Below are 27,070 nucleotides of genomic sequence, written 5' to 3'. Positions count from 1 at the left end.
TTTCGAAAGCAGGTTATGTCTGACGTCGTTCCCAGTGTTTGATAGTTACCGACAAAAAATCAATTTCCATATACCACAAATTATTTCTATAGACAAAACAGACCTATTTCCTACGCTACTAATTTTACTAATATCATCGAGAACTAAAACGAAAGTTTACCAACAATATCCAAGTGAGTACACACGCATATTGAGTCGATATTAAATAAGCGATGTTGCGTTGTGCCTAATACGATCGTGTGTCTATCAAACAAGTAATCTACTCCGTCAGAGGCCTAGCAACACGCAACTCTAAAGTGAACTTCTTATTTTAATTTTAAAGTATACGAGACAGACCAGAAGAAGAAAATAGAGTGAAGCGGAACTTCGTGTACTCTGAAGGGAGTGATTGACATTTTACGAAACCATGTTTTTCAAACTTGATTGTCCTTCGTAAACAATCGAATGTTTCAAACTGTACAAGTCAAACAGACGAAAACGACAACAAAATGAAATGGGAAAGGACAGAAAAATCGATATGAATATTTCCTAAAATTCTCCCTTCTATATTATTAACTTTATCAAAGAGGCTATAGCGGGCCGTTGGGAATCTATAGACAGTCTCTCTTCTCTTTCACTGATTGAAGAAGCGCGACTGATGAGCGACTCTGTTTCAGCGCCCATTCGGATAAACAAGTTTTCGCCCGCTGGAAACTGAATGAAAAAATTAAAATGCTACATAATCATAGGAAATGAGAAAGCATGCTAACGGAAACACGACTGAAATGCCTTAGACTGCTGTGGCAAGCCGCGAAAAATAAAAAAAAAAAAATACATTTTTTTAAAATGAGAAGAGTGTTGTGATGGGACATTTAGAAAAATAAACCGCTGTAGCGACGTAATTATTTTGCCACTTGGAACGCATGGAAATCCTGCACGTATGAAAAGCTTCGAAAAACCACAGCAAAGATAAAGATAGGCATTCGATTTTGTCATCGTTATCATCACCTAAGAATCTGTTCCGTCTCTTTGAAGACACTCGAAGTGCTGTCATCAGCCATGCACGTGTTTGCATCTTTTTGATGTCAGAAAATCGTGGAATTGGACCAACGCCTTTGCCGCCGTCATAGATCGTTTCATCTTCTTTGACGATCACAAACTTTTATTCCCCCCCCCCCCACCAATCATTATTAGGTAGGCGAATTAGTAGGGGCAAGTTATTATGTTTGTTGATGATTGCATGTACATATGTTAAAGTTGAAGAAATAAATTAGCAATCCATCTTGATGCATCCAGTCAATTCTTAATTAAGGAGAGATGAGATGCTCCTAGACGCTTTCCGCCAGAGGCGTTTTTCTTTCGAATCCCTGTTTAGGAGGCATCGTTTCAGAGCAAACTAACAGTGTAATAAAGCAGTCGACCAGACATGTATTACGTGTTCCGTCTCATTTTTTTTTTCCCTCAACGTTTGCATCGTCATGGGAAATAATGCCAATGCGTTTCCCACATCAATTTCTTTTCTTTCTTTAGTCCGACATTTTTTTCCACGTTTCCCGCTTTGTCTGATGAACAACAGCTGTGTCTTCCTTTGAAAGAATTAGAATTCAGCATCCTCATTATGAAAGCGAAAAAAGGACGCTTCGTGTCCCTAAACTCTGTTCGGCCTCACACGCACGATGGAAGACCTGCTAGTTAGAAAATGATTCGACTTTGATTTAGAGATGATTCCCACAGCAAAATGGACGTAGAAATACAAGACTATCAAACTTAAAGAGATCGAGTGGGACAAATATTGCGTATACTGCGTACGAGCTGATACGGATACAGTGTTTTCATCCGATGACGGATGATTTGTGTGTGGCCACAGTTTTCGGTTTGAAGCTGCTGTCCTTTTTGCCTACTGCCTTTTTTTGTTGTTGTTGTTGTTGTTTGCTTCTACCCCCCACTCGGTTGTCGTCTTGGCCAGAATGTAGACCATTTGTCAAGCGCCAAACTGTCTTCTTCGGCACGTCATCCAGCTCGCAATGGCGAGAGAGTGGGTACTCACAGTGTGTGTAACAGTCTACAAAAGAAAATAGATGGCTTTCTTACAGAGTCATCGCTCACGCAACGTATCGGAAAACAGCAACGACTTGTTGGTGCCCTCGCATGGTTCTTCTGTAAAGGACATTTCTTTTTTTTTTGTTTCCCCTCCATCTCTTTTCTTCTTTTATTTCGTGCAAACAGGAAAAAGCGGGAGATGTGTTTAGAATTTCCCCTGCAAGATCGATCGGATTGTTGACTGCGTGATGCTGTCAGTCGAGTTGCTCAGCGACATAACGTCGCATTCGGATGCGTTCCTTCCTTATCGAGCAGACTTTGTTTCAAAGCAAAAGTCGTTGTGTGTTGTATGCATCCCAATGTAACAGCCGTATAACGATCAAACCTTTTGCCAATAAAGGAGGTTATCTAAATGCGTGTTTACATTTAACGAGATCGATTAATATAGAGTATATCGTAAAGACAGTTAATAAAAAACAAAAAAAAACAAAGAAAGGGAGCAGCAAGCGATGAGATCAAGTCTATCAAAAAGCAATTGCCGAAAGGCAAAAAAAAAAGAGGATCTAGCGATGGATTGGGTGGCACGAAGCCAAATCCGCTGGGCAAAGGATATAGCAGCTGCCAGTTGCCACCGCAATGATTGCCTAATTGAATCATCAATGGCAATTCTATTGTCATTTTTTGGCTGCATTTTTTATTTGGCTCTGCACCGTGATTGCATTCTTCAAGAGTGTCCAACTTCTTCTCTTCCTTTCTTTCTCTTATTTACACATCCAGCCCCAAAAACAAAAAAAGAAACACGAACGGCAACCGCTACTTTATAGGATTATTCCTTTATATTCAAAGTTTTTGGGGCGGAAAAGCTACGCTCAACGTAAATAAATGCCGACATCCGCCCATTTGAAGTATTCCGCGCAACAATGTCCTATATGAAGACGTCGGGCAGGGGGGAAATAAAAGAAAGGAGAGCGTAAAAACCTGTGAACCAGCGCACAGTGTGTAGCAAGCCGAAGAGGAACAAGTAAGTGGAATGTCTTGACAAATTGAAAATAAAGGAAACAAGAGGTGGAAAAGAAGAAGAAGAAGAAGAAGCGATGCTGTTGGGTTCAAAGTGCGTCGGAGCGCAAAGACGGAATCCTATCCGCTATAACAAAGAAGCGGAGTATCTAAGTACTGCAATGTCGAGTTCGTCATGGAGATGTGACGATGTCGGAGGAAGAATAAAGAATGCAATAAATACAATGTCGAAAAGAGATCACAAAATAATGTAATAGTCAGAAGGAACGAAGCGAATAAAAAGGAATGACGCACGATGGGTGGCCGTTATCATCAAATACATGAGCCTAAAGCATATAAACATGCACCATTCGAAAGCAAAAGATCTGAGCTCAAATACGAAATAGAAAAAAAGGGGGGATTGAAAAAAAAAATAAAGAAATAAAATTATTTAAAAAAAAAGACGATATTCAAATAGGGCTGTAGTCTAATACATGCAAAATGTACAGAAATAAAAAGAAACTGGAAGCAGCTCGAAAGGGAATGATCAACCGAGAGGAACAGGCGTTCTCTTTATTCTATATTCTATACATAACAGAGAGAGAGAACGACGCCACAGTTGGGCGATTTTTCTTTTCATATCGAAATATAGTTTTTCATCATCCGGCAGGCGGATGAATTAGACGCGGGGATTAAAAAAAAAAAAAAAAAAATCTGAAAGGCACCGAGCAAATTGAAATTAGAATATGCAACAAAGGGAATGTTTAAGATCTGCTTATGTCGTCTTTGTATAGGCAGTTGACGCCTACCTATCGCCGTGATAAGCCTACATTAAAAGCTGGTCACGTAACGCTCTCACGGTAAATAAGTAACTCGTCACGGTGAACTACATCATCCGGTTGAAACTACCCCCCCCCATAATTGAGAGAGTCTAGTGATGCTCCGAAATCTGTTGTGTTAAGCTCCAGTGTTTGGTTCGCTTAGAAGGTCGAATGACGGCGATAAAACGTGAGACTTCATTAATGTGACATCAAAGTTGAAGTGCCACATGCAAATGAGGAATTCTCGCCCAGAGGAGTGGGCTGTTTTTGACGCACTTTCGTTAGGCGTCCTACTTAGAAGTTACGCAATCTTATAAGCCAGTTGAAAGTGATAAACTGTTAAACGCAATGTATAAATATATCAATTGATCAAGTCAGTGGGAAAAGAAATGTTGAATTATGAATCTAGCGTCGACATCTGCTGGAACCCTCTGAAAGAAACGGTGCGTTATCGATTGAACTAGCGCTTCTATATACGCAATGCGATCTATTTTGACATCAAATGGCCTTAGATTTTTTTTTCGGGGAAAAATTTGCAAGAAGCTAGAAGCTGATTTTCATTTTCTTTATTCCATTTTTCTTTTTTTTAAATCGACTTACGAACTTGTTCTCTGATTTTCGCTTCAAAGAAAATTTACAGCTGTAATTGGGACTCGATGCTCTGAAAAGTTCCATGAAAACTAGCGGGAAAAAAAAAGGAATCACGGCATTAACGAATGCACGATGCAAGTGGAACAATCAAAGAAAGCGAGAGAAATGTGAAAGGAATTCTACAATTGGCTGCATTCAATCTGCTTTACTCATTTCGATTCGCGTTTGATGGCAAACTGTGTAGGCCCCCAGTGACATTGCCAATTGAAAGGCGTAGGCGTTTCACTGCAACCCAATGGCGGAGCGCGTTTTTTTTTTTTTCTCTCTTTAAATTTAATCATATCCCTGTCAGGTCGTTGAATGCGCAATATCGTCCTCCTTCAGCGGATTGTTGCAGCCGAGACAGCGGTTGCCAATCGTTCCCTGACGCATAATTCGTTCTTGATTTGACGCTATCGATCAAACGAGTACGATGGCTCTGTCGAACCTAACCAAACAAGGTTTTTATTTTTTCAATATTTATTCCTTCTGCATCGGCCAGTTGTTGACCAAGAGATGGCCGTCATTGTCATGCCTTTGCTAATAAAGATACATTACGCCAGCAAAGTTACATGTAGAGGACTGTCGTGAAAATCTGTCGGAAAATGAACGCTAGCAAAAGTTGACCATCGTGTTTGCCCGAAGAGCGCTACTTTACCGGTCACGTGCCACCGCGTGCCACGATACAGCCATGTACGAACGCATTGATCGGCTCCCTCTCTCCCCCCCTTCCAACAAGGAAAACTTGTGAAATTAACAGCGACTGAGTTTCACTATTATCACGTTCCATCCCGATGAAATGAGCTCTTTCTTTATTCATTAAACAAGAAAAAAAAATATTCAAACTTGGGCGGTCGTTCGGTACTCGCCTTCAAACGAGTGGCATTGTTCAATCTAAACTTATAGAGGCTATTCATTTGTTGTTAGTTTGTTGCATTTATTTAAAAAAAAAGATGATTTCAAAAGACGAGATAACGAAGCAATTACCGTTCGAAACTCGCGCATCTCCACGCCAACGAAAGTGAACTAATGTAACAAGACAATCGTCGTTGTAATGAAAAAGTGGGCCCAACGTTCAACTGGGTTTCAGAGCAAACTATAGTCATGCGTGAGCTGACTGAAGAAGTCCAACGTCTACGTCCGTGTCTGTCACTCAAGACGTAATACAGTGTCATTAACCGCGACGTGTACCCCACCACATCGTGGCACAATTGAGTCTCTACTTAGCCATCAATATTCTATACGAAGCCAACCCATACATCATTGATTTAAAAAATATAAGTAAATGTTAAGACGTTCGTAGAAGGTTGCCACCCAATCTGACCTGGTGTTTTCCGACATCAAGATGAACTTGCTACAAGAAAAGCAAGATGGCAACCAATTAATTATTTACTGAGCTTATTGTACTTACAATATATATATAATAACAATGTCTTTGTGTGTACACAAACAGTGACCTTTATTATTTATTCGTGTGTACCGAGAAAACGACGGATTCAATCAAGGTGGATCTTTATCTTGTTGAGCAAACGTCCATCTACGGATTGGAGGGCAGAGAGTAGATCTTTTTCAAGTAATTGTATATAGTAAAAAACAAAACAAAAACAAGTCGAATGTCATGTAATATTTAGGTGCTTAGAAAACAGAGTTATTATATATAGAAAGACAACTTTTGTGTATATAGCTTTGTATGTGGGATTGGGGGAATCATAATAGGCCGGAGAGCGTATTAAGGGTCGTGAGTGGTCCGTCTTGATACATATTTCACGAGGGTAAGAACAATCAACGCGGCCGCATCGGAGAGTAGCGAGTTACTCCGCCCTCACTGCAAAAGCCGAGGAAAAGTCTACTCATCTCTGCACGTCGTCCACTATGATTTGTGTGCCTCTGTTTGTACATATACATCGTGAGCACGTGACGCGAATTCGTGAATCTCTTGGTCATCCTCGGGCACATGGCAACCATAATATTAAAAAAACGCAGCCACACCATCAGCTGAATCCATGATCAAACACATTCATATATATATATAAAAAAGTACACTAACAGTATGCTCTCTTCAATGTCGTACATTGAAAGGGCGCGCGCGTGGTGCCCTAGCGTTCCACATCCACAGGCCTCACCCTCTTTATTTGGACTCTCTATTTCATTGGAATGGATCGGCATCTACTTAAAGCCTAAAGATATGTGGTATGAAAAAAAAGAGAAGGCAGCTCTCAGATTTTTATATTTCTCTATATACTATGTATGAGCAGGCCAAAGTTTGTGATGATGAAAATATACGAGGACATTTTTGTTTTTCTTTCTTTTTTTTTTGTTGTCCCTGGATCGTATTAAGGCTTATATCGCTATATAAATGCAACATGACGCATATGGAAAAAAAAATGAATACTACACTACAATCTTTACTTTTTCCCACCCCCTAGTGGTACGGCAAAGTTTTGATATTGATGCTCTTCCATCTCATCCAACGCATTTTCCTTATGTCACCGGTATATGCCCGGTTCCAGCAATTTTTTTTTATTCTGTACCCTTCAAAATATTTTTTTTCTACTTCATCTCCTCTTACACTTTCACTCTCTTTCCCCCCGTCCTGCTCTATGTGTGTAGCATTGTAAAAGCGGATTTGCCAGTTTTTATTATAAATGCATTATTGCATTCCTTGGAGAGGGGGAAAAAAAAAGAGAGATTAGAATTCTGCAATATGCAACTATGAAAAGAAAGTGAAAGTGTAGGAGTTGACGACAGCCAGGAGCGTAGAAAGTTGAAATAATGCATCGCATAAATAGACTCTGTCCTCGGCGTGTACTCAAAGTCCACACGCATTTCCATCAAATGTTAAACCGGAAGCAAAAAGTTGAACAATAAATAATCAAATGATGTCGACAGAGTGCTTTTCTTCAAAAATGGTAGGCAAGTCAGAAAATTAAGCGCTGGATTCTATGCGCAAAACACACGAGAGCGCAGTTGGTTGTATATAGTTTAACGGGTTGTTGTCATTGGCTCAACCAACTGTTTCGATGCAATGAACGCCAGTTGTGCTTCAACAAGTCACAGTTGAACTTTCTCCGACAGACAGATGAAGAGCGACGCGCTATACCAGTTAGAAAAAACGTCGAGTCATTAGCAAAGTCCTCACTGACTGGCGTCGATATAATAGTATTATTTGGGGACGACGTGTCAGCGACAGAGCGGCAACATCGGACAACCTGTTTACACTCAATGAACACGACTGCATCAATTGACACTCGAGAACGGGGTGGGCGGGGGGTATTCCGAAATTAAATTGAATAATACCCACGTTCGACTCGCACGTCGAAAATCTTTTGATCCACCAACAAGTGATTACGATGAGTGGCACGCAACACAAAAGAATCCCAGTTTGTGCCGAAACGAAAGGAAGGATCGACAAGACAGGTGATAAAGAAAAAAGAAAAAAAAAAAAAACGGATGTCTCACGCAGATGATTTCACATTCTTGACGTGATCGTGTTTCGTTCGCTAACGGTTCGAGCCACACCCAACAGGTGCAATTATCTTTTTTTTTCTATTAAGGATTTAGAATCATTCTATTGCCAGGGCTTTCAATGCTTTAACGAAGTTATTTAAACAAAACGCGGCAATTTTCAAATTACACTCTAATAGGAGTAATAGCAAGTTTCTATCCCCGACGGCCCAATCCACATGTAAATTTAAAGAGCTTAAACGCCCCCACGTTAAACATTGAAAAAGGGAAATTGACTTTGACTCTTTAAAAGGAAAAAGAAAACGAGAATAAATTCAAAAGTTGAGACGACGAAAGAAAAAGAACTTTCAACAGGTCGTCCTTTTTCTCTGGTAGTCAATTCCTGGTTATTTCATCAAGACCTCCCGTTGCTTGATAAAGTTTATCGCGCCTAGCTCCTCCCTTTTTTTTTATTTTTTATTTCCACATCAGTTCTCAGTTCTTACGGCCTGGCAACGCCTTTGTTCCTTAATTAGAAGAAGTTTCGTATCGGTGGCCAACGAAGATTTCGTAGACATTCTTTATCGGTTGCATTATACAAGTCGTTTCATCTTTTACACAATCGTTGTGTATATCGATTGCATAACGTCTCCGGACACAATCATTCGATACAGCTGTATACCCTTGGTTAGAACGTCCTTTTGTTTTTTGAAATATTTAGTTCGCGAGGAAACAAACTACATGGAAATAGAACCTAAAAAAAGAACTCGTTGCTTTAAAAAGCCGGCGGACAGCATTCGTTTTTGTGAGTGGACCACTTCATTCCACTGCCCTGCAGCAAACGGAGAAGAGGGCGAGAAAAAGAAATGGCCAACGAGGGTCTCGTTGGAATAATTGTCCAGGGAAAAAATAAAATTGGGTTTGCGACTGGCAGTGGTACCCCAATGACTCAGCAATGGTTTAACTGTAGGCAATCCGTACGTTAGGACGTAATGGAACAGATTTGTTCTCTCAAATTCTTCGAACAAAAAAGGGGAAAAAAAAAATTGCATTGACGTTGAATTACGAGCGAAGAGCGGCTGTAAAAACGCAAAGTTTCGCTCGCATATGGACATTTTAATCGGCGGGTGTGCACGCGAACGATGTTGGAAGATGCGACACGTGAAATTCAATCGTTCCCAGCAACCTGGAAAACGCGCTACATACACAAGAAGCTCGTCTGGTTTCAAACGGACCCAACAGCTGCGTAATTATGGCTACTCGAAACATAACGATATACCGATATTACGTTGCATACATCAGTGGCTGCTGACACTCGACGCGCGTATCGTCTAATGACCGCCAGTTTTGAATAATGGCTCTTCAATTTCGTTTCGTTGAAGGTGAGACGATATTTTCAAAACAGAGCCCTCCAGCTGAAACGCATTTTTTTTTCAATCACGCACGACGTGAACAAAACAACAACGTTTTTCAAGAGGCGCCTCTAATAGAATAGATGTCATAAAATAAGCAATATTTTTGTTTCTGAAAAGAAAACGTGGAGCGTACGCGATTCATCAGATTTAGAAAATGGCGTCCTCGCCTTGGACTTCCGCGTGACTGGAGGGCATCGATGTGGCGTTCGCAACTAATGGATTTCCACTGGGCACACGACTGATAAACCAACTGAAAAAATCCAGCTGGACCTAAGTCTGTCCATACTTGACGGCGACGTTCGCTGTAGAGACAGGCCAAGCGCAAACATTGGCCAATACGTGTGCGTGTAACACATGACGCCATCAAGAGGCGCGTGCCACTGCGTTTACACTCCCCTACAACTTGCGGCTCCTCGTTTAATTGACAATCAACTCGCTGACTGCATTCTCCTTTGGTCTCAGACTTCATTTTCTCTCAAAAGTGTATACAATAGCTTTTATATACTATAAATAAAAAAGGATGCAGCCGAGTGGATAATTAATTCACTCAAGTTAGATTTTTTCTTCCCTCTAGGAGCTATACAGCTTTAATGCATTACCTTTTAGTGACGCAATCTAATTTAACTAAATGGATTGAGATGCTAAAAAAGTGCTTTCAGGGGAAGTCAATTTTGTTTTATAACGAAACGAAAATGGCGAAAAAAATATATTTTTTTTTAAATATATATTGCGTAGTGCGCATAATTTAGCGGGCCGCGAACACAGTAATGCAGTGCGACGCATGTTAGATGAAGCCTATGAAATATGACGATCGACACATGATTGACACGCGAGGCTTCTCGCACAAAGACGCACGTATGGAACTGATTATGAATTTTCCCTTCATTTGAGGTCTGACAATTGGTCGATAAAAATGGGGACCAATAACAAAAAAGGATTTTTTTTTTTTTTTTTTTTTAGGTATTACATACGAACTTGAAAAGAAATCACAACACGAAAACGCGTGAGAAAGTGGCAACGCTTGCCTGTTGAAAAGAAAAAAAGACATGCGGCGAATAAAATCAATAATTGGTAGGGCAGCAGGCATGTCGTTTCAATCATGGTAATAGGTTAGACATGGAGAGAGAGAGAGAGATGTGGAAGAGAGAAAGAGAAAAAGATGGGGTGGATAGAGACGAGTAGAGAAAACGCGAGAGAAAGCAGAGAAATCAATAGAACTCATTATTCCAAACTGTGCCCGCGTTCATTCCGCGAGAAGAAAACTAGTGGCTCGGCTCACTGTTGCACGAGATTGCGTTAGTATAAGTATGGCGAGCATTTCTCTTGCTGTACACACGCGCATCTCTACTATATAGCATTCGACGAGTATAGATGACCCTCTTCTTTTTTATTTTGATTTTTTATTTGATGTGACTAAAGGGGCACACTATCAAGTGCCGTGCAATGTAAATCAGTGTTTGCTAAATGGCTAAAAAATTCAAGAATAAAAGGAGCCAGAATGAACTTCAAAGGATTGTAATACCAGCATCAAGCGGTTCTCTCTCTTTTTTTTTCTAATAATCCATTCTTCTCAAAATTCCGGTGTAAATAGATTTTTTCAAACAGCCTTCCAATTTCCTAAGGATCTTCAACGTTTTAATCGCCTACATCCGATCGGACTCTCTCCTATTATTTTCGAGCTTCATGCCAATTCCGCAGAATGGGAATTGCTCACCAAGTAAATTGGTTTCGCCTTCTCTCTCTCTCAAGAGAGTGAAACGCTAAAGATATTTTACTGAGAACTCGTAGTCCTCGACGCAATTCAAAACAGAAAAAACAACACAACATTTTCCAAGAAAAAGAAACGAATAAAGAGCAAGGCAATTCTCTGCGTATAGCTACGCTGTCGAATGATTACGAGGCCCACAAGTTCGTATATATAGGCAATGTCACTTGAATAGAGAGGCCCACTATATGTAACAGCCTATCTTTTACTGTTTTCTTTCTACACACACACACACACACGAATGTTATACGCATATTGTAGTGGGTACACTATAGAGAAGGACGTAACAACAATGTGGCCGAGTGTCGGGCACGCCCTTTCCATCGTTACGAAGGGTTACGCTGCACGCGCGCCTGGCCAGCACCGTGATGGAAAGCATGAAAAAAGCGATCAATACATTTCTTTTTAGCGAGAAAGAAAAAAAACTCTTTTTTGTGTGTCTTTCTTTTCTTTCTCAGGACGGACTAGACGACCGACCTCATTTTTCATTTCTTTGTGTCTCTTTTGTATCATTTCTTAGGCTGTTGTTTCTTCCATTTTTTTTTGGGGGTGGGAGGATTTTTTCGTTTTTAACACATAGCCATTCGTCTTGAGTGGTGGTTTTTTTTTGTTTGTTTAAATATATCGTTTCGTGTGCTGCCTACGTGAGAGTCGGTGTCACATGAGCGGGAAACAAGAAATAAAAAATGGGAGTCTACGATAAGGAGCGATAATGAGAAGGCGACGAAATAAGCGTTAAAAAAAATGGTGTAGTTAATGTAGAAGTGATTAAATTTTTATTGATTACAATAAAAAAGGCTAGTAGACGATGATAACGGTGCAAGGAAAAAAAATTTTAATACCCCCCTATGGGAAAACAAATTGAAGATGAATAATCAATGAGATGCAAATGAATTGAAACTTTTCTGATTTCAAACGCACACCTGCATCTTTCAATTTAGTTTAAATCATTGGACCAGAAATAGAATTAACTTCTTAAAAAAAAAAAAAATTTGATTTGATTTGAAATTGTTGTCCATGTCCAACGAAGGACAGATAATTTTTCTTTGTTTAAACACCCTTTTCTTTAAAAAAAAAAGAAATAAAAAAAACAAAACAAGAGACTTGACATAAAAGAATGGAGAAAATAGAAAAGAAAAACAAAATCTGGCTGGAGCGGCACAAGGAAAAAGTGGAGTAAAAAACAAAAAAAACGGTTGAGTCTGAAGAAGAAGTGGCCCGGAACGTAACCCCTGGCGTCGTTGTAACGGAAATAAAAGAAATGAAAGGAATGGCTGTGTGTGTATCCTGCTAGGCCACACACACACACACACATCTCGAGGCAGGATTCGTTATATTAAAAGACTGGTCAGCCGCAATATTCTTCCAAAGAGGCGGGCAAGAGGACGGCGTTCGGTCCCCAATGGATCATTCCTCCCCACTGTTCCAGATGTTGCCCGCAAATTACATCGCTAGCCACGCACAGCTCCCAGAAGCAACTACCCTTCCTGTTCACTGGGCCACAACACCTCCTCCTCTTTCTTTTCTCTCTCTCTCTTTTAAGAGCAAACGGCCAACTCCCTCGCATCCCACCGCCTCCGCCCTAAAAAAACAAACAAAACATCCGAATTCCCCACATCACAATAAACAAAACAAAAAGGAGAAAATAAGAAAATACACACACACAATTGCGTATATCAGAGAGTGTATCGATCACATGAGGCCAGTATCCGTTTCGACGTGACATAGATCCATCCGGCAACGGCTCCAAAATAAAAGAAATGACCCCCTTGTCGCCGTTTTCGGGTCCAGCCACTTTCTTTTACGGTTCGTGGCCAATCGACGATGCCACTACTGGATACGGGCAGAGCGGAACCAATGGGGACTTCCGTATAATACCGAGTGCCTCTATATATCTTTCCATCTTCTTCGATGTTGCATCGCGCTTGGCTTTTCTTTCTCTTTCCGGCAGGACAGTTTTGCGTTCATGTATTCCGCAGGGAGGGGGGGACAGGGCATTGACAAGTACTCGAAAAGAATTTTTCTCAAAAGGTAATCAAACGACGTAGACTGACACTAAACCCTCCAACAGTTCGTATGCAAAAAAAGGCACCAAACAACAAGGGCTCGTTATTGTTATGCGATCAAGTGAAAAGCGCCAAGGACTAACTAGTGAGTGGAAAGCCTAGTTTGTCAGCAACAAGACAGACTGTTGTAAATGCAAACAAAATGGTAATCGTTCAGTGAAAAATAAAGTGGTTGTTTTCAAAGACAAGGTAGAAGAGAAGTAAACAAAACAAAAACAAAAAAATAAATACGGTTGTCATGGCAAACGTACACAACATAATAGTACCACCATCGATCGATTTGGCCATTGATCGAAAGCGAACGCACATCTCCGGGCCGGATTTTATTTGTTTTTTTGCCCGTATTATGCAGGCAAATGTCCCGTGACGCGCATAGCGGATAAAAACCTGCATCTAGTGATGTTTAATCGCATATCGTGCCGACTGCTCAAGCCCCCCTTAATGATGGGGGGTGGGATCGTAAAACTAGTAACATATTGACGAGTAATTCTGGACGGAAATGAATAATTAGCAGATTGTCTAACATCGAGTTTTGATTAGGCGACCGTCTTTGACTGTCCCTCCTAAAACTGTCAGATTCGGGATATCCGGCGTAACATTATTTCAAAATCACGAGGAAATCGATGAACATTTTCGATAATTTAATGAAATTGGCAGTGGCCGAATGTCGAAAATGAACCGACATTCAATAATCGCATGCAAAAGTTTAAAATAAGAAAAAGGTGGGACTCACCGCAAGTAGAGGAGGCAAACGACAGCGTGAAGGAGAACGTTAGTAGCGTGATAGCCCCAGGGTTCCAGCTGGTGTAGCAGATAGTTGAGACGAAAGGTCAACACGGTTAACGGCCGGTACGACTTGTGGCTCTGCTCCTGTTAAAAAGAAAGAAGAAAAACAAACAAAAAAACGGATCGATAACGAAGAGGAAAAAGAAAAAGGAGTGCGTCTTGCATTAAGAGAAGATAAAAATAAAGGAAGACTATCAGATACAGTGTGTATGTATCTCAAAGTCACGGGCGAACCAACTGTTCCATAAGACACCCAACGCAAAGTAAGGAAGGCAGCGAGATGGTTCGAGATTGAAAGAAAAGCCGGATCACAGAGAAACCCTCCCCCACCTTTTTTCCACTCAGATTAACTTCGTCGTTGTTAAGGAGACGAAGACACAGGCAGCCTGTCTAGGTTTACAAACACGAGTTTCGCTCTACAGCAAATCCGAACATTCGGGGCTGATTCGCTGCTTAGAAATGACGCGATACAATGGACCAAATATCCCATGGCAACATTTAAGAGCTCACGTTCGTCTGCGTTACATTCGTTGAGTACATATTAACACCACAACAACAACAAAAATGAGAAAGAGCAACATCGAGCTGAAGGTGGAAAAGCTTTTAGAACTGAATTGTTTCTAAGGGACGGGGGGCGGGATAAGATGAAAGTATAACGAAGACGGTTGTTTTGGTCGTCAACCTAAAGCCTTTTTGCAGCGGTCGTGGCAACATCATAATTGAAGATTGGATGTGAATTACGCGGGCATAGAATGCGATGTATGAAAGGGAGAGAGTGTGCTAAACAGAGTCTACATTACAAGGCCCGTGTTAGGGCAAAAGGATCTTCCCGTCAGCAGCTGATTGTTGCGAAGGAAGATGAGATGGATCCTCCTGATGAGGTTTCTTCCATGTCACTTTATTCGCCTCTTCTTGTCTTTCTTTTACATCTTTGAAGGCAACTGTCATTTATTGAAGCGCGACGTGCCAATCTCCGTTAGGAAAGAACCGCCACAGAAATAAACAGCAAACCATCAAAACCAGGGAAATTAACACAATCGCGTTATGAGCACATGTTTTGCGATGGCTCTTCATAAGGTCAGATCGCAAATAAAAGCGGATACGTTTGTTGATGTCCTACTACACCAAAAAGATGAATGTCAAGCATTTAACTGATATTCTTTTAATTTATGTAGAAATTTCCCAATTTTTTTGGTTGTTGAAGTTTTGCGAAAGGGCAACAAGCGCGGGACAAAATATTGAAACAGACTTTTCAAAAGTTTTGTAGCACAAATTCTACGAATAGGACGAGACAAAAGGACGACACTGTAAAATTTTATTTGGCTCGATTTGATTATCAAAAGAAAGGAGAAACGCCTTCATATTGAATTTCCCGCGCACGAAAATAATTCAATTCGCATTGGGTGTACGACATTTTTCCAATAAAAAAAACAAACAAATCAAACAAACAAAAACATGTGGGCGACATTCCAGTTTTCCAGAATGTCACGAGAAAAAATTGCAAAATCAGTCAACCGGTGGTAGGATCGTCTCACGTGTCGCACTCTACGCATTTTCGTACCAAAGAAAAACAAAAACTGATGAGAAAACGATACGTTGGTCCAACTTCCAAGGGATGGACGCAAAGAGAGGAAATGCGGAATGTTATCGTCTTCTCATTCTCAAGCTATTCTCAAGAGTGAGGCTCCCTTTTTCTTAATATAAAAAAAAACAAAAACAAAAATACTGTTGCACAGAGCGCAGCAATTCTTCTCTCCGGCGTCTTGTGCGCGGGCGGAAGGGTACGCCGTGCTGGGAAAGTACATGCGTCAATGGCCCACACGACTTGAGATAAAGAAGACGATCCCCATTTCTAAAGGGAATAGATAAACCAAGCCCAGAAAAAAAAAAAAAGGACCGACACACGAGCTGACGCCATTTTCCCTCTCAAGTCTATACAATTTTTGATGGAAGGCGAGCGCTAACGGGCTCGGATAGCGACAGCCAACTGAAATGATGATGACGAGTTCGAGTCCCAGTTGCATCATAACTTTGTCCTTCTTCTTTTAGGCTTGCATGTAACATTATAAAACAGCGGGGAGAAAATGTGTGTAATATTAGAACGTATAGAGCTTTTCTTAATCCGTAAGAGCTTTTTGTTCCATGTTACAGTTTGCGCCCAACGGATAACGATGTGAATAATAATAAGGTTTATACACACAGTCGCGGGCCCCCCATTCAAATGCCATTACGTCGACACGACTAGCAAATAAAAAAAGAAAATGGCAATTCTATTTACATTTTTTTGGCGAAACAAGTGATGGCAACGACAATAGATTAACGTATGTATGAGAAAGAGATGAAAGATGGGGTTTCAACAGTGCATGGCCGAATAAAAAGGAATAGAACGTGAGTCGTGACAAAGACTCGCAACTGATACTCTTTTGTTTCATTCTATCATCTATCTCTTATTCTCTCTCTTCTTGATGATGTATCCACTTCTTTTTTTTTATAAACACGATGGCCATCGACTGGCCAGAATTATTGACCTACGATTTTTGTCCTTCTGCTTCCGATGATGCCTTTTTGCACGCACAAAGTCTCTTGTCTATTTACATTTTTAGAAACAATACAATTTTTAAGGTCTCATCTTGTTTTCTTCGTTTGCCATTCCGGGGTCGATGGTGGAATCGACAAAACGCTGGGCTATTTCCACCCGATGGTTTCTACAAGCGGATTGGCAAATTAGGGTATCAATAGACAAGGAAGTTGTACACGTTTTTTTGGCTTGTAACGTCCACAAAAATTGCTAAGACCTTCCTATTTTTCTGGACATTGAATGGATTCAGTTGCAACGAATGCCCTCACGTGCTGCCCTTGTCCATACTCTGCGGCAAAATAAATTGGCTCTTTTCTCCCAATTTTATTTTTATTTTTTAAGAGGGGTTTGAAATACACGAAATATTGGGGCGGAAAAAAGGCTTAACATGACTTGCCCATCGAAAGATTTACGTCTGAATTCCTTTGCCTGGGGTTTTACATTATTATCGTCCATCCTATTTTCACTGGACTCCCCCCCCCCGTCTATTGGGACTAATATGGCAGCAAACTAATATAATAGGGGCAGTCGAGCGGATCACAGTCCAGATTGTACATCGTATTATGTGCAGCCTGTTTTGACTATCTGCCATTCCAACATATCCCGGCCTCCCATATTTCCCTTTCATGCTCTTATTAATAATAAAGAAAGCACGACGAAAAGGGAGACGGCAAAAAGTTTACGACAAAGACGTCCAAACTTTTTTTTTATCATCATCATCAAATACGAATGGAAAAATCAATTTGCTTCCATTATTCGCCGCATTCTCCGGTTCAGCTTTGACCTAATACTGGCAGCCGTGTCTCATTGTTATTGGATGTGAAGGGTCTAGCTCGCGTACGTGCCATTTCGATACGAGACGCGTAGCAATCGTGATTGACAATCAACATTTGTTACAAATGAAGCCAGTTCCTCTTCTTGCTGTAGACACAAGATGGCGACCAAAGAAAGAAAGACAAAATTATGGCGTTTATTAAGCCACGGTCGATGGCATTTGGGCTTGAAGAAAATGTCGCATCGAATTATGACGTCACCATAACGATGAGCGACATCAGATGTAAAAAGAATACGAAACCCACTTTACTAGACGGGTTAAAGTGCTGCACTGAAAGCAATTGAGTGAGCCGGGTGAAAAGAAAAGATCAGAAATTTAAAAACAACAATTCAAAGGATTGGTTGAGTCAGAGCTGAGCCAAAAATATAGTTGGCCGGACTGGTTTTTTTTTTTGTGCTTTGTTTTGTTTGGTTTTTTAAAAATCTGATTGCTTGAATAAAAAGCCGAGCATTGCGCGTGGCAACAGCGAGACTGAAGAACGAGCTCGAGCAACTGAAAAGAGACGCAGGTATAGAATAGACAAGGATTGGAGGACCTCTTGAGCGTGCGTGCAAAAATAGAGAAGAAAGAAGACAATAACGTGAGAGAGTCAAAGAATTGGGACAAATCGACGAATTGTCACGAAATTGATGTAACTGGCGGGAAAACAACGGAAACAAGGAGAAGAATCGACAATTGGCTAACTTTCAAAACACGGCTTTGATTAGAACAATAGTTGCTATGGTTTTGTATATTTCGTATGTTTCCTGCCCCTACGAAAATAAGACAAAAGACAAAACATTACAAAAAAAAATGAAAAAAGAAAACGAGAAAATGGGTTACGTAACACATAAGATTATTATAACCCAGCAAACGGCACAACGAAACACTTCAAGTTTGGGGGCGGATTGGCTTCCGTATCGCATTAGGTTGCATTAACATTACACGATATTATTTCTAGCGTATTCCTCCTTGAATTTCAAACAAACAAAGAGGGGGGGGGGGAATGTTGTAAAATCATTGCGAATGAGACGTTGTGATCAAGGAGGTAAAATTGGAAAAAAAAACTTCAACTGTTCTATTTACGTTATCGATACCGTCGTAAATGATATGATTGAATGGGACAGAAATGGACACACGACACCACGGTATCGTCTGCACCAACGCGCCAAAGCAGAGTGGATGCCGAATTGCTCTGATGCACCCACGATAGTACTTTTTTAAACCCGAGCTATCGTAACTGATCTCATTTCATACGATAGCATCCAATAAAAAAAAAAAGGTGGGCGGAAGGGGAGGAAGTAGAAACTGAAACGTAAGCGGACGTCTCTCAACAGCTGCCGTCTCTTCCGATCCTGACGACAATTTCACGGCCACTGGTGGCCGAAATCCAACTTCGTATGGAACTTGCGAGATTGTGTTGATGCACTACTTTCATTTGCCACGTGTGGACAATACTTTGCAACGTACTGACTCCTGCTGCGGAAACGTGATTGCTGAACCGCCACAACAAATGGCTTAACTTCCGAGTCGCTATTCTTCTTCTTCTGAATATTTCTATTCACTTGTTCTGCGAGCGCCATTTTCTATCGGCACGTCGTCTAGGACCAATACAGCAAAATGCCTTTGCCTCTTGCGCAATCATTGATCGAAGATTGCCCATCGAAGGGGACGTCTCTGCTAAAGAATTGACTCAATAACAAGACCAGGAAAATCAAAAATCCTCATTTCCTGTCGCTTGAAAAATCGATAGCAAAAGGCCATTTATGAAAAGACTGCATTGTCCATCGTACGCAATTTTGCTTTCTTTTCTTTAAATACTTCACGATAAAAGCTATGGTATAGCATTTGATGACCAACTGCTAAGGTAAGAAACAGGGGGAATGCATCGACACAAAAGAGAAACGTCTTGGGCACGGCCTGTAATTCGTTGACAAAACTTAATTGGGACCCTATTAGCAATGGAACGTCCATTCAAGTGGAGGCTGTCGTCATTCGAGTTGCACTCTAGTTCTTGACTTTGTATAGTAGTTCGCACCGGCCCCGGCTGGGTGGGCCATCACACCAATTGTCATACAACGGATAATGATGGGCCGACGAAACTATATGCAGTTAATGACATCAGAAGTTAAGAGGTTATAGAGATCAAGCGTGCGAAGAGCATAACGCTCCAAATGTTAATTGTATATTCGCCCGTGTTTGCGTATAGGCGAGGGAATTCGTTCGGAGTATACGTTAAAAATTCGTTTTTAGCTCAACACAACTGTAATGGCTTCTTTGATGCAACTTTCAATTCACTGTCGGTCGTTTGTGCAAGATCGTCACTTCGTTAACAAGCATACATGTACCCCTGTTACGACTGTTGACAAAGCAATGCTACAAAACAAAAAGAATAGGATACCGAGAAAAGACGGTCCCTTTTTTCGAACTTTGGCCAATCCAAAACGAGCCAAACCCGAAAGTAAGAAACGCAGTTTGATTGAGTCAGTGTAACGCAAACGTAAATACATTATTTTATTTAAAAAAATAAAACTAAATAAATCGCCGCAAAGCCCTAGAATTAAAACAAAAAAAATATGAACCGCTACCGCTACTTCCTAAAGGTGGACGAACGACTGACCATTGTCCCGATATTTTAAAAGGCTTCCATTTTTTTGGGGAGCTAATTCCCTTGTTTTTCTAGAAAACGAATCCGCCCCTTTGTCCAGTTGTCCTTTCACCCGAAAATGTAAACAATGTTTTAGGGATTTAAGCTTATTTACTTCTTACGAATCGTAGAAACATACATATGAATCAAATAAAAAGGAATGTGCGCCATACTACTCATTTGCTTTTGATTCCTGGAACCCAATTGAGGGAGGAGTAAATATGCAAAACTAAAACAAGACAGCGGATACTCTCTAGCGTTCTTCACACTCCAATGCGATGGCCGCCGTGCTGAAAACGTTCATTTAAGATTCAAAGCGACTGCGTGCGAAGGTTCATATCTTTTTTTTTGCATTTTCGTGAATGGAAAAACAAATCACGACGATTCTAAATTCTCTAGTTTCTATTACTAAATTCTTCGGCCTGCTGTGGTGTCTGTATTCCGATGATTATTGATCGTTACTATGTCCGCTGTGAATGTGTGAAGGCAACACAAAAGCGACCCGACGGGAAGAACAAACGAGACCCCAACGCACTTCCTCTTTCTTCGCTAGACACAAGCGGCCAACACCACAATGTTCACGGATTCCTCATTCTTTAACATTACAAAGAGCGAAGGAAAAGAAAAAAAAATATATAATAAAAAGAACCGACCGTCAGAGAAGGCCAAGTCGGTGGCAGGCAAAGGCGATTCAGCCAAGCGGAAATTGAGGTAGAACGAAATAGACAACGAATCGACAGTACATCTACCGGAGGAGCGAGAAGAAAAGAGAAACTTTTACATCCATTCTTTTCTCAACATTAACTGTTACTCTCATAAAAGAAAATTCTTCATCTGTTAGTCATAACAAATGTAAATATCCCCATCTGAAATTCGTTTCAAAATAAAAACAAACAAAATCTCGAACGTCAGAAAGCCAAAGATGCCCGCGACTCTCAAACGTCTACAACGGGCCAAGTTCGCCAGATTGAAAAAAAAAAAAAAACAGTTTTAAAAGAAAACAAAAAAACTAAATAAAAAAAACTAAACATAAAAAATGAGACACGGTAGCCGGTCGCCATATAACTCGATTCTGGGAAACACTCACAATCAGTTACTGGCATCACACAAGGCACTACGTATAATCCAATTCATGGATACACACATCTCTTAACTTCATCTCTTTATTTACAGCAATTCCCCCCCCCTCCTATTTTATTTTTTTTTTTACTATCCTACATATTGTACAATAATCAAATTCAATCTATTTCAGTGTGTTTCCTTTTTTCTTGCCTATCGTGTCTGCCCCTCCGTCTTGATCACCAAGAACATAACGCGTTCGCACTGTACGTAATATTCAAACCAGTCTTCATTATAGGATTACATCACTCCATTTGGAATAATTGAATTATTTTCAAACGTTAGAAAGAAAAAAAAAATCCATTTTCTAACACGTTCAAAAAATTCTTATTCGACCTATTATTCCCTGTCTGAAAATGTGTCGTTAGTTTCAGTATACATCTTAACCCCCCTGGTTGCCGTTTATTGTTGCGTTCCACGTCACACGAAAGGGCGAAACAAGTCCACGTTATTGATGGTAACGAACGAGTGATGAAAAGGGGCAAGGGAGGACAGACTTCCCTCACTGACGAACCTACACGAAAACAAACGACTGGCGTGTCAGACCTCCCCATATAAATATATACAGCCTACACACACACACACACACACAAAAAGACTATTGTTGTTGCCCCTCCTATTGTACGCCACTCTCTGGTTGTGAGGCGATTTTGCATCGCTCAAACAAAAGAGAGACCCACATACAACACGAAAGGTATTTTTTTTTGAAATTGTTCTTGATAGTCCCCCCCCCTTTTTTTTATTACATGGCGGTGCAGCGAAAAAGAATGGAGGTGTCGTCATTACACGTCCGGCTATAGGAGGACAAACGACACGTTTGCATTCTGTCTAATGTGATGCGGTTGGGGGGGAAAAGAGAGGGGGCCGCCAGAAAAGAAAAAGTTGGGCACGGCGAGTTCTCTTCTCACTCTTTTTTAAATACGACGTGGGAAATAAAGAATGACGGCCAGTCTGATAACAAAGGGCACTACAGAGAACCGCACAGGCTGCGTGAGAATGCCCCTTATTTTTTTCGCCATCCGTTTTCACACAGTTACACATGTCGTCACATTCTTTGCGTTACACTGTGTATAATAATAACGCAGGCACACACACACACAATGAAAGGAATCGCAGTGTGAATACGTGTGTATACAGAAGGGGTTGCGTGCCGAAATCAATCAACAAAGTGTATAGGCCTAAATGTGTCTGTCGCATTCGTTTTCCCGGACTCGGTGTAGTAAAAAAAAAAAAACCAACTACACCCTGCCTTCCATATTTTACGACGCCGGCGGCCATTTGCAATAAGCGAAAATGATGTTGTCAATGCAAACGGTGGGTAGGGGCAGCCAGCGCAAAAAATGATTGAAAGCCAGTCGGCTATTTTCAGTATTCAGATGGGGTTAGTAGAGTGCTCTCTCGACGAATAGTATATGAGCGCGTAATCCCCCCTCGCTGACGTTAAAGTACTAAAAAGCCGTCCGTTTTTACCGGGAAAAGGAAATGGGTTTGGTCATCATCATCGAGAATAATGAGAACGCTATAAAGACGTAAAATGGGAAAGAAAAAGGGGTTAGTAGTAAACGGCGGACGCCCGCGTCTCTATACGTACTCGCCATCCTAATGATAATAACAGTAATAGACCTGCCCGTCAAAGATGGACGACCATAATGGAATCAAATGTTTCATTTCGAATAAGCACTTGAATAAGAAAGGCCGTGCAGCACTATACACGCCGAGGCCAGAATGATTGCGTCGAATATAAACAAGAAGAGGACAGAAAAAAGAAAAGCGACACAAAGTTCATCGTCCATCAAAGTCGGCTAGGTGACTAGCTCCCTCTCTTCTCTTCACATTTATTACATATAGCCTCTCATTTTGCGCGCCCCGCCCTTTCCCGATCCTACACGCATACAGGTCCCAAACTGCTCGTTGTGCCCAGCAAGCAACTGGATGATTCGAAGCACGCACTAGTGGAGTGTGCAATACTACTTAACTAAAGAAAAAATAAAGGGCGAGTCCCATCATAAAACACTGAAAATGATGAAGGGTGTGATGACTTTTTTTTTTTTTTTTTTTCTTACAAGGGCCGTATATTAATGTGGGAAGTTTTTTTGGGGGGGAATGATGGCGGCAAAAAAGGGGGTGGGGGGGTTGACTGATGTTGGGTGAGATCGGAAGAGATTAGAACAAAAGGAAGGCAGGACCCGTGAAGAAAGTTGGCGATCTATGACGATGACTTGGTAATGAAGCTCTTCCTTTGGGATCGTCTCTTCTTGAGCCTACCAGCACTTTAATACTAGGCGATGGAGGCAAACTTTATATATAGATGGCTAAAGACTTTGTTGCCAGTTTGCCGGAACTCCATCCCCTTTTGTTTTCACACTTTACACAGTTCACTTTTTAAGGTCTTTGTGTTTTTCTCCGTTATCCTCCCATTTATTTTTATTTTTTTTTTTTGGCGGACGTAAAAGTGGTGCGGATAGGAAGGAAACAACTAAGGCGAAATAGAGAAATCCAAGATCAATGCCATAGACGAGTGGGATCACCGCACAGACTATAAGTTTGCTGCTGATTGGCTGGTTAACAATGCCCACCGCACCCTTTATTTTATTCTTCTTTCTACGACCCAATGTTAGTTTTCGCAGTTCTTTGTCGTCCACCACAAAACCGGGTTGAAAAGCGATGATGACATTTTATTTTTATACGAGCAGTGCGCGCGGCGCCATTTTATCACGAGGCAAACTTTTGCGCGTTTCATATCCGCTTCATCTTTGCAATCCCGCGTTGTGTTTGTGTGTAGCCGTTGGAGAGATCAACTTGTTGTCATTTGAGGCCGGTAACAGGTACGAAAATTTCTCTTGCTCTCGAGGAAATTGATCGATGTCGTCAGGATTACGATTTTCAGCCAGTCCCACAATATCGGGAAGCTCTTTGTGAAGCCGGACAAGGTTAAGGTGAATAAGTTACACCCCCAAAACACCAACAACAACAAAAAATGCGTAGTAATTTATAGAAAATGAGACGCCCCCCCCCCCTCTTTTTCTTTTGCCTCAATGGCAAATAGATTTTTAATTAACGACGAACTGGCAAACGTCGCCTCAAATTATTAGTTATCCCGTTGACGAAGTATGTACAATCCCGTATGTTTTTTGCTTTTTTTTTTCTCTGTGGGGTTTTTGATTGCCTTCGATCGATAGACATGCCCGTCGGTTACGAAAGAGGGGGAAGAAGAAAAAAAAAAAACGTGAGGCGCCCCTCTGAGGCGATCAAAATAGTTCCGGCTAACTTCCCTCTGCCACTATATACTGCAAGCAGAGCCAACTACAAGCACTTTCGAAAGCACATATAGACGTCGACCGAAAGTAAGAAAAAGTACGTACTTCACAACCTCAAATGCGTTTCCCTCGCGTCTTACTTAACAACAACAAAAAAAAACGGATCGATGATAGACGGCGAAAAAAATATACATCGTTTCGCGTTTGTGTGCCGTTAGGTAACAGGAAATTGGATCGAAAAAAATTCAGATATTTCGCATACGTCATCAAAGATAAATGCAATGTAAAATGAAAACTTTTGATCCTACCTTGGTCATGAGCGTGCCCCAAAAATCATTGTAGAAGAGGTTGGCTACGGGCGTATGCGGCCTCAAGTCCTTGTTGTCTTTGATGGCCGAAATGTCGTCGAAGACGAAACCGCATTGCAGCGCATTCCAGTAGGTCGCGGTGGCTACAACGCACACGATCACCGACGGCAACCAAAGCGCAAAGGGCGGCCGGTTGGCCATCGTTAAGCCGAAACTCGCGCAACGTCAGCCAAACAAGTTCTATTTACGCCTACTGTTCAAACATAACGAAATTGTATTTAAAATAGTGGGCAGCTGAACGACAAACGTTCCAACTTTAAGAAGAAGAAAAGTTTAAAATTCATAACTTTGTGACCTTGTTGATCAGAAACGTCGGCACGCAGACGGTCGGTGGACCAGTTGAGCTCACGCACGCCAATAAACGCAGACCGAGTTGGAACTCGTGTAGAGCTGCACGAACCACCACTTGCTCTTGGCAGAGGACAGAAAAAAGCAGCGACTACAATTCACCTAAAAATAAAGAAAAAAAAAAAGTTAAAAATAATATCCTTATTTTCCACAGAACATCGATCGTGAATTTTGAATGTCATCCATCAAATTAAACGTAAAAAATGAGATTAATGTTCAATCAGAATTCTTTGTCGATCGGTCCAAAGGCCATTGCATCGACCTTCTTTTTTTTTTTTTTTGTTGTAAGAGGCGGCACAAACGTGGTATTGGGCAAGAGGTAGGGATACGACCGTGATTGGATTGAGTCAACCAAGCGAACGATTGAGTTACAGGGCCTGTTGCCTTTCAAATCACGGAAAGAGGACATATAGAAAAAAAAAAGAGAATGAGAAGAACGCAAATAAAAAGGAGGAGACATTCCGATGCGCGACGACCGATTCAATCAGCAGAGCTCAATCACAAACAGGAAATGAAAGGAGAAATGTTTTTAACCTCCCTCGGAAGAAGGGTAGAAAAAAGATGCCCGGTTTTCGTACCATTCTTTTCTTACTCTGTACCTTCTCATTAAATAACTAACTACTAAAACCGCGCAGCTGGAGAAAACTCGTTAACCACAACGGATGTGCGCAACCCACGACATCCGAGTTCTCCCCCCCCACCATCGCAAAAAAGAATGGAAGCAACAGATGATTAATACTTGCGATCTTCCCTCATCAGACTTAATAGAATTCTTGATTTCAAAAGAAAAACAAAAATCACTGGACTTTTATTTCGCGTCATCAAAGTCGAACAAGTTGAAGGTATGCATTTCTCGCATTCTGCACATAGCGGAGCGTGATCGAATTCTTGATGTGACACACACAGGGACGTATACATGATGGGCAATCATCACTGCCTGTGGGTCTATGGCAATTCACGAAATTCTTGGAAACCTCTGGTCGTCTGCTATCATTTTTCTTTCCTGTTTCTCTCCATTTCTACGATGTGATTTGATTTTTTTTTTTTGCTGGTTACACAGAGGATCGGTTCCGACGTGACCAGAAAGAATCAACTCGAGACCCATTGCGATTCTCCTGACTTTCTCATTCTCTTTCTATATATAGTAGAAGCGATTCTGTTCTATCACCGGCGTCTAATATTTTCATTTCTCTTTTGTAAAGACATTTTCGAGTAGGCTATCTTCTTTCTTTTCCTCAGGTTTTCCCCCTCTGTTTGTACAATCGACTTCTTGATTTCACGTGACAATTCTGCGACACTCGACTTTGAATGATCGATACGTTCGCGTTAGAAATTCAAGACCCCCAATAAAAGAAAAAGAAAACTGGAACTCTTAAAAAATAAAGAAAATTGTACACTACACAAAACTAGGTGGTTATCTTGATTAGCTAAGAAAAAGAAAAAAAAAACGTAAACCGGTGAGGATAAAATAGACAATATAGTCGATACGTATGTCTGCGCGGACGTGTAATTGAAAGGAGAGCATGGACTAGTTTCTTTTGCCATTCGAGCGCAATCAATAAATCGATGGATAAGTGGAGGACTCTTTTTACTCGCTACCAATTCCACTATTTCAAAATGAACCCAACTATATATATACTGTGCAGCAGTTTCTCTTTTCGCTTCGTTTCTCGTTATCGATTCAAGCAGCTCTTTTTTTATTTTTTGGTACGAAAAGCAAGTCTCTAATCCTTGCCTCGTACGTTCCAGACTTAGATGGCATAGCCCGAAAATTCGATGTCTATCCGCTGCCATTCGATTTTTTAAAGCCCCCCCCCCTTTTTTGTAGGCCTGTTACATCGTCGCGAGCCAAATCGGCATAGTCAAATTTAATGCGTTTCGAGCATTTTTCCTTTCCTTGTTCCTTATTGATATGCCTAGTTTAGAAGGTTCACTCATTTCTTCTAGCTATACATTAATAATTAAACTGCATCTTATTCAACACAAGAGTTCAGCTC

The 27,070-nt window shown here is 41.0% G+C and overlaps 1 protein-coding gene across 3 annotated transcripts in view; it reads right to left on the bottom strand.

Moving 5' to 3' along the window:
- The window catches only part of LOC116915369 (protein O-mannosyl-transferase Tmtc3), a 44,831-nt gene that overhangs the window by 9,716 nt on the left and 8,045 nt on the right, over positions 1 to 27,070 (bottom strand). For 2 of the 3 annotated variants that reach the window (XM_032920475.2, XM_032920477.2), the window contains 3 exons: positions 25,021 to 25,175; positions 24,666 to 24,918; positions 13,890 to 14,026 (listed from right to left, as the gene is read on the bottom strand). In XM_032920475.2, coding sequence (XP_032776366.2) covers positions 13,890 to 14,026; positions 24,666 to 24,866 — 338 coding nt within the window. In that variant the 5' untranslated portion in view covers positions 24,867 to 24,918; positions 25,021 to 25,175. The remainder of the gene's footprint in view (positions 1 to 13,889; positions 14,027 to 24,665; positions 24,919 to 25,020; positions 25,176 to 27,070) is intronic. The other variant, XM_032920476.2, reaches the window with a different exon arrangement.

This window comes from Daphnia magna, linkage group LG2, assembly GCF_020631705.1.
Source record: "Daphnia magna isolate NIES linkage group LG2, ASM2063170v1.1, whole genome shotgun sequence".
In the NCBI taxonomy this organism is placed as follows: Eukaryota; Metazoa; Arthropoda; class Branchiopoda; order Diplostraca; family Daphniidae; genus Daphnia; species Daphnia magna.
The sequence above is the reverse complement of the archived record's forward strand: the minus strand, read 5'-3'. Positions and strand labels throughout refer to the sequence as shown.